The following is a 9,053-nucleotide window of genomic DNA, read 5'->3' as shown; positions in this document are numbered from 1 at the left end:
GATAAGGATGTTTGATGGAGTTGAACGAGTACTGAAAAATGTCAGGTACGTACCAGAGCTCAAAAGAAATCTGATTTCTTTAGGTACGCTGGAGTCAAGCGGATGCTCATTCAAGGCAGAGAATGGCTGCATCAGAGTAACCAAAGGCCCTCGTGTCGTCATACAAGGAGTCAGGAAAAAGGGGTTGTACTCCCTTATTGGAAGAACCGTGATTGCTAAGTCTATGTACTGTTTGGACTTAGCAGACTCAAGCAAGGGCTGAGGGCCCCTCAGGGGCCAGGTGGAGGGAATCTTTACTTAGAAGCTTCTCAATTGAGGGTCAAGGTGGAGAATTGTTATTTTAACCCCCAATTAATGAACTAAGGTAAAATGACACTTTTGTAATGTGGCACCGCTCACCTACCACATCTCACCAACCGTTCACCTTCCGCTCACCTACCTCCCACCACCCCTCTCTTGCTTCTATAAATAGAGAGGGTGTGAGGCTTAGGAGAGCAAGGGAAGAGATCTTAAGCTACCACAAAGGAGGAAGGAGGCTAGAGAGCTAGAGAGCTAGAGAGAAGGAGAGCAAGTTGAGGCCTTGTATCAAGGTGTCGCTTGAGAGGGAGGTCATAGAAGGAAGATGAGGGCTCATCTCTATGTATAAGTTATGTATTCTCCATTTCTTTTGCCTTAGTGAACTATTTGATTGATTCCCTTCCGTGGACGTAGATCCAGTTGGATCGAACCACGTAAATGATCTGTGTTCGCTTGTGTTCTTTTTCGTCTCATTTCTATGCCAGGAAGTACATATCTCACAACAGGAAGTTATTCACCAAAAGTCTAAAATGACCCTATTCTAGAGGCTACATATAGACCCACTCTCTTCACTTGAGGTGGAAAGAGAAGTGAAGGAAACCCAGAGCCTGTTCTGAAGTAAAGACCCGATGATAAATTCTTGTTTTTGTAGCTGCTGATCATTGCCGATAATCCCAGGTCCACGATCGATCATCGACAATCGGCTGTTGTTGACTACTACAGGTCGCCCCTACTTGTTGCAGCCGATGACACCTATTTATTAACAACGTAACCCAAATATAGTTGTAACGTGCAAAAAAAATATTAAAAACTGCATAATAACTTCTAGTCTTCGTGTCTGTAAACTACTGATGACCACCCTTCTTTAGGTTGCTGACGATCATCGTCGACTGTGCTTGCTCGCTTTTGTAGCCAACCCTTGCTAGCTTGCTAACGACATATCCCAAACACAACCGTAATGTACAACATCGTACTAAAGACCAAACGGTAACTTATGGCCTCCGTAGTCGTAAACCACCATCCGTTGGCCGTTGCCGGCCGCTTCTACTCGCCACCTACATCCCTTGCTTGCTAAAGACGTATCAGCTATAACATATAACATTATATTAAATATTTTATAATAATTTCTTATGACCACTGCTTATGGCCACCTTATTAATAATACAATATTTTTTTCCAAACTCATGAAATTTTCTATACATTATACAAGTACAAATGTTGTATCTATTATAAAATTGTAACCTACTCTTATACTCATGAGAAAAAAAGTTACATTTGTTTACTTACTCACTTACAGTGGGTTACTGTGACTAGACTATGGCCAGTATTTTTTCCCTTTCTGATTTTTTCAGCATAAAGAATATTGGTTTTATCTTCGCATAACATTACCATATGTGTTATCTGTCTGTATAGGGATTGAACCAGAGTCAAATGATTCTCATGACCAACAGCGTACCTGCCTACCAACTTATCACCGAAGCGCGCGTGCGCGCACACACACATATATATATATAGGATCGAAACCAGGTCACAGGGGTCTTAGGACAAATAACACAGCTGCCTACAAACTTTTCACCTAGCATATATATATATATATATATATATATATATCCAACTTAATTGCTTATAGTTGCATCTAAATTATATATTTTAAATCAAAACATATTTGATATGTTCCATAATAATATTCTTCTTTTTAGAAACACTCAAAAATCAAAAAGTTATTTTGAAAACTTCAAAACAGATGTTCATTTATTAAAAAAAAAAAAAAAGCTAAAAACAACATAAACAAACATATTCTCAAAAAAAAAAAAAAGGAAAAAAAGTAAAAACAAAAAATAAAAAATAAAATTGATCCCAAATATATCCAAGTATTTACATATCTAACCCTCCGTGACAGTTTTATTTATACCACACTTTAAGACATTCGCCGGCTCACGGAACTAATTTTAATCACATGCAAATTTTGTTTGACGACCAATTTTGGTGTCCCTTTCACTAGGTTAATTTACATTTTCAACCTTCGTATATTACAGTGGGATTTGTTAAGGAAAATATAAGGGCAGACATTGAGTTAAAATATTCTATTACAATTTGACGACGAATCTTAAATTATTCAATTAATTTCAAAGGTTTAACGAAGTGTATAAACTACAAATCAAATTTTATGTTACGATTATCATGAATCCTTTTCAAAATTTGTACTTCATCGTAATTCAAATTATTTTCCTCTAAGAATTACTTCTGTTGAGATGTGCACACTAATTACTGTGGTCAAACTGCAAGCGTCTTTAAATTAAAGGGCATTTACATACATAACACCCAATTCTAATGTATTTACATATCTCACCCCTAAACTTTCAATTTTAATCTCAGATGTTTAGCTGTGACACACATAAAAAACATAAGAATTATGTATTCAGTATGTAAATTCAATTTATATATAAAAAAGAATTTTGCATCATAAATTAAAGCCATATATTTTATAATTTACGGCTCATTATTAAATAAATAAATAAATAAATAAAAGCACGTGTTAAATAGAAGTGTTCCAATATCGCATCATCGTAGGTTGGAAATGATGGCTAATTGAATTGTGACAAGAAAACGATATTTTATGAACTGATAATACAACGTTTTTATGATGATATATATACTTATAACCTATGGCTGTAATAGTTAAGGTCATAAATTTTGATTTTACGTTCATTACACAAATGCATAATTTATATATTTTTTTAATTTACTTTAATAACCAAGTTTAGTTATGTAATTATTAACATTATCAATTTATAGGAACATGAAAGAATATTAATATATCATTTCTAATAGATTTTTAGGGGAACTTAACATGTTTAACCACACAATTCATATGTATTTAGGTTTATAACTCTTAAACTTGAACATAACATCAACAAAATTAGGGTGTGTTTGGGACAGCTTGTGCTTATTTAGAGAAATCGTTTATTTGGAAACGCAGAGTGCGGGGTTCGATCTACGTCCCGCGTTTAGTGTAAAAAATTAACTGTATTTTCGGATAAGCTGTTTAAACGCAGTTTTAAGCGATGAGGCGACCTTTTCAAAACGACGCCGCTGCGGATAAGCTGCCTCAAATGAAACCTTAGTGAACTAAGCCCTAATATTTAGCAAATACTTTGAGAAATTGACGATAAAATATGTTATTTGAAAGGTCTAGATATTGCAATAAAAAACTTGTGTTTGAAGTTAAGAATGAAAAATAGGAAAGTCAAACGCTTGAGAGATATTATTTGAAGATTTATTAATATAGATGCCATAACAGTCACACCTCATTAATATAACTTCAATAGCTCAGTCAAACCTCATGCTTAACATATGGACCCTCAAGGTCTCGGTCGCATGCGGTCAAATCCTAGGAATTGTCGAAAATGTTCCACGTCACCCAACCCCTACTTATTCAGCACAGTTTGACTTGTTGGATGATTCGAGCTTAAGTAAGTTTAGTGTTTGTTTATATTCGGCTATTCCAAAATTTATTGGTTTGGTAATATGTTGTGTTCGATTCTTTTGATTATTCTATGATGGTGTTTTGCTGCTTCGGCTCATATTTAACTTACATTATTTAAAAATAATAAATTTATGTTTTTTTAGATAAAACATAAAAATAAGATAAATATATTAGAAATAAAATTACTTATAAAATTTTTATTTTATATAATTAATTTGAATTTATAAACTTAAAATGAATACTACCTATTATTATGCGTGAATGTTGAACTAAAATGAGCCAAATATAACTACATAAGTATCATTTTATTTTTGACTCATTTTATAAATTAAGTTATGACATTGGGATCGCTTACATTATAAATACTTGATTTTTCTTGCATATGATGTAATTCTCATGTATTGAAATATCCAACACTTGATATTTTGGTTTCATAATGTATGATAAAAATGTGCATACTAAATCTCTTAGAGAGACGGCCCACACATATGATTGAACCAGCCTAGACAGCCATCCCGGAGGGACAATCAACATGGTCTGAGTGAACAACCCAATTTAGTTGACCGAGCTGACTTTGCAGACCTGAAACCAATTAAGTTTAGTCGACATAGCTGAATAGTAACTGGATGATAAGCTTGTATATTGACAATAATAGAAATATCATAATAAAGACTTCTTTAATATGAAAGAAAGAAATATACCCCCTTTTTTATAAATATGAAATCATTTTATAAATAAGACATGAAAAATTATTATTTATTCTCTCTATTTCTATATCTCTCTTTATCTCTTCTTAGTTATGCCCTTTTTATGGTCTGTTTTGGGTAGTTGTAGCTGTTTGAAAGACAACTGTGAAGCTGTTGTTTAAAATACTTTGGTGATCATATCAAATTTATTCTATTTTCAAAAAGTCAGCCACCAACTTTCTGGAAGTCACCACACTTTATTTGCTCGGGTTTTAAAAAATAACTTTCTACTATAAAAATTTCTGAAAAACAATAAGAAACCAGTTTCGCAAATAAAACTGTGATATCAATCTAAAAAACAATACAAGCAAAAAGATATGTCAAAAAAACTTTTAGTGGATGTGATTCAAAAATAAATTTAGATTCAAGTCTTAACAGGACAGAAAACATTGAAACTTTTGTATATCACACCTAAACCTTGATTTTTATGTATAAAGCACATTATGTAGCCTTCCGTTTTCCTTACCACCGATCCGATAGAGAGAAAGCCCTATGAGTCCATGGTCGAACCCAACAATTCTGCCTTCAAGCATCAGATGGAAGAACACAGAGCAGCCGACAACAAATTTGCTGACCATTAAAGTCATGAAATGCAATATTTCCAAACGATTCCGACCAGCAAAGAAAAATGATGGTTACTAAAGTTATTTTTAAATGTGACTATCAAACTTTAGATTTTATATAGATAAATTCTTATATTTTTTGTATTTAAAAGCCCATACATTTCTGTGTTATATATTTTAGTGCATTGTACTTCACCTTTATAGAGGAGGCGCTAAATATTTTCAAATATTAAATATATTATTATAATTATAATTAACATTACGTTTCTCATATTGGGTTTGGGGGGCTGTGGCTGGCCTTCGGGAGCATGTGGGACCCACCATTTTTTGATTTTTTAATAATCACTCCGTCGTCATCTTTCTCCGTCTCCCTCTTATTTTTAATCTCTCTCTATGACTCGTCATAATACGCACCTCAACGTTTCTTTAACAATCTCTAATGGCTCGTGCTGCTCCAACTAGCAGTGGAGTACAGAGTCTGTCTTCTTTGTGAAAGCCCGGAGGAAAGTGCAGCAGAAGCCATTGTACCCCGTGCTGCGCAATTCCTCCAAACTCTCACCTCACAGCTTCGCATCAATGCTGCCTTCCGCTCTCAATGCTCATCTGCTACATTAGAAAAGGAAAGGAAGCAAATCGGAGCTATCATCTACTTCAGCAGCGGAGATCAAGAAGAAGATGGCTTACATGTGCACCGATAGCGGTAATCTCATGGCCATCGCCCAGCAAGTGATCAAACAAAAACAGCAACAACAACAACGCCATCAGCATCAGCAACAGAATCAGCAGCCCATCATGCCTGCTGTCGATGTAGCTTCCAGCGGCGGCGATCACTTTGTTTCCGTCCCGCCGCAGTGGGGGAACCAGCACCAGCAAACTCCCATCAGGGATCACTTCCCTTTCGCCTTGACCGAACCGACTTTCCATGACCCTTTTGCCGCCGGTGTGCTCGGCTTCCCACCCCCGCCTCATCTCGACCATGCTCCCTTTCGAATCTCTGAGTTCGATTCTGACGAATGGATGGACAGTCTGATCGGCGAATCCCCAACCGGAAGCTCCGAAATCATGGCGGATGTCTGGCGAGGAAGCGACCTCCCTCCAATCTTCCCTGATGCTTTTACATCCTGCTCCACAGCCATCAGTCTTCCATCTCAGGCTTCCACTTCCGACCTCGACCGAGTAGTTTTCCCCGATTCATGCAATATAGTCGCAACTCACTCCCACTCCTTCGATCCGCCTCCGCCTCCACCTCCTCAGCCGAAGAAGGGCTCGGTGGATTCAAAATCCCCTCCTCTGCTCTTCAAATCTCTTCTCGATTGTGCTAGAATCGTCGATTCGGAGCCGGATCTGTCCGCAAAAGCCATTGACCACATCAGAGACCTTGCTTCTGATGTCGGTGATCCGACCGAGCGCGTCGCCTTCTACTTCTCAGAAGCCTTAAGCAGCCGCCTCACCGGCTCTACGGCTCCTGATTTCCAGGAAGAAGAAATCAATCTATGCTACAGAGCCTTCAACGACGCTTGCCCTTACACAATGTTTGTTCATCTGACGGCCAACCAGGCGATCCTAGAAGCCACAGAATCAGCTGACAGAATCCACATCATCGACTTCGGAATCGCACAGGGCATTCAGTGGGCGGCGTTACTCCAAGCACTTGCCACACGCCCTACAAGAAAACCCTCCCGGATTCGGATCTCCGGCATCCCCGCAGCGTCCCTTGGCGGCTCTCCGGCCACATCCCTCGCCGCTACGGGGAACCGCCTTCTCGACTTCGCCCGGATCCTAGACCTAGATTTCGAGTTCGAACCGGTGCTTAATCCGGTTCATGATCTGACCGCAGCGTCCTTCCGAGTCGAACCGGGAGAAGCCGTGGCCGTAAACTTCACGCTACAACTCTACACGCTACTGGGCGAGAGCGACGAGCCGGTGAACCGCGTAATCCGGCTCGCTAAATCGGTCCGGCCGATCGTGGTGACTTTGGGCGAGTATGAATGCAGTCTGAATCGAATCGGGTTCGTGGAGCGGTTCGGGAATGCGTTGGGATATTTCGCGGCGGTGTTCGAGTCGCTGGAATCGTCTATGGGACGTGATTCGGAGGAACGGGCCCGGATCGAGCGGGTCATACTTGGGCCTCGGATACTGTATACAGTGGGCCCAGAGGGAGGTCAAGTACGGAGGGTGAGGATGGAGACGAAGGAAAAATGGAGGGCTGCCATGGAAGGGTGCGGATTGGAAATGGTTCCTTTGAGCAACTACGCGGTGAGTCAGGCGAGGCTTCTGTTGTGGAATTACGATTATAGCCCCAAGTATTCGTTATTGGATTCCTCTACGGGTTTCCTCTCACTGGCATGGGAGGATTTGCCACTCTTCACGGTTTCTTCGTGGCGTTGATTGATTGACCAGCTCTCTTCCGTAAGAAAATGAAGTATGGTATGATTGTTAATTATGGTTTCTTATCATCGTACAATTTTATATTCTAAATCCAAAATTAACGAAATTTACGTAACGCTTCTTTTTTTTCTTCTTCTTGATTTTATTTTCCGATTTTTTTTCTGCTTATATTTATTGGAAAAGAGCGTTGTCCGGTTTTGTTTTTGTTTTTCTCTTTGCCCGAGAAAGGGTGACAAAAAGGGTAAATATTGCAATTCACTTTGTCATTAGTGATAAAACCTTCGGTTGCTCCTAGATTAGCGAATTGTTTGTATATTTATTCCGTCGGTTAGGTCGTTCGCTCCATGCCGACTGATAGTCTTAAGGGCTCGCCTGGGTTGACTCCTCCACATATATTCATTACTGAATTAGTCTCTGAAAGTTAGAATTGAGTGAATGAGAGAAGAAAGAAAACATAGAATATGTTTGAGATCTTTGTAGGGAGAATCGAATGAAATGTTATTATATTTGTATTTTTGCTCTGTATTTATAAAGACATGTTTTGTACAATTACAAAAAGAGGGAACGGTTATGAAAACCGTCTTCATGTTATTAAAGCTCTAATTGATTGCATAGATTTATGTCAATTTTTTATTACAATTTGAATTTCAACATTGGTGGTAATTGACGTCGGTCGGCTTGAAGTCAAATGATTGAGACAATCGACCGAGTGAAATTTGTGCCCTTTGAAGTATGCATGGGTCGGTCGGGGTGTTCAGTCATACGACGATTTTGGTCGGTGTCTTTTGGCACCACAGACCTGAGCTGTTGGTTGTGAGGTGATTGTTCAGTCCAGATTTTTTTCATAGTGAGTCATTGCTCATTTTTTCTTTATCTCGAGTCTTACAAGGCTCGTCCCTCATCTGTCTGGTTAGTTCGTCAACTCGGACAGATCTCCCAATCTTGCAATATCTTGAGCAGATATTATCACAGCCCACGCAGGATATTCGACGAAACTCGTTGTCAGGATGATTTACACATCACTTTTTCGGCTGGTATTGCCGCTATCTAGCTAGAAACCATCTTCGGAGCTTGAACCTATACTGGGTTTGAAGACGCGACTTTCTTCTCGAACTTGAATCGTCGGTTGATTGCTTACCTGGAAATGAGACCTTTTCATATTGGTTGTTTATCCTCTTTTAGATTCGTGCTGGTGTTTCTGGTATATACAATTACATAATCATTTTATTCAGTTCAGCATATTTCGATCATATAGGAAAAAGTTTGATCCGATTTGAATCTGTATTATGGTGCTCAATTTTCTCAAGGAAAAGACACAAATTATTGGGCATAATTTGATTACATTATATTATTAATGTGGTGTAATCATACGGAATATTTGATGGAGAAAAAAAAAATTATTCGGGAACCACGATCAGATCGGATTCCCCACCACCTCGGCTTTTTTTTGGTGCATCATTTGGTTGTAAAATGGGTAGTTTTTTGGTCGCCGAAAATTTAAATTGAAAAAATATATATATTTTTCAATAACACAACAATTGTTGGATGAAACTTTTAAATTATATATATATA

General features: G+C 38.4%; 1 protein-coding gene across 1 annotated transcript; it reads left to right on the top strand.

Moving 5' to 3' along the window:
- The first annotated feature begins 5,390 nt into the window (after positions 1 to 5,390).
- Positions 5,391 to 7,613, top strand: LOC110032013 (scarecrow-like protein 4). The gene has a single exon (XM_020735513.1). It carries the CDS (start codon positions 5,769 to 5,771, stop codon positions 7,479 to 7,481), a length of 1,713 nt encoding a protein of 570 aa, XP_020591172.1. The 5' UTR covers positions 5,391 to 5,768; the 3' UTR covers positions 7,482 to 7,613.
- The last annotated feature ends 1,440 nt before the right edge of the window (positions 7,614 to 9,053 follow it).

The sequence above is a fragment of the Phalaenopsis equestris genome, unplaced genomic scaffold (genome assembly GCF_001263595.1).
Source record: "Phalaenopsis equestris unplaced genomic scaffold, ASM126359v1 Scaffold000873, whole genome shotgun sequence".
Lineage (NCBI taxonomy): Eukaryota > Viridiplantae > Streptophyta > Magnoliopsida > Asparagales > Orchidaceae > Phalaenopsis > Phalaenopsis equestris.
This window is presented reverse-complemented; position numbering and strand designations above follow the sequence as displayed.

What these genes read in the sequence shown, in the direction of transcription:
- LOC110032013 (XM_020735513.1), top strand. Translation starts at nt 5,769, where the DNA reads ATGGCTTACATGTGCACCGATAGCGGTAATCTCATGGCCATCGCCCAG.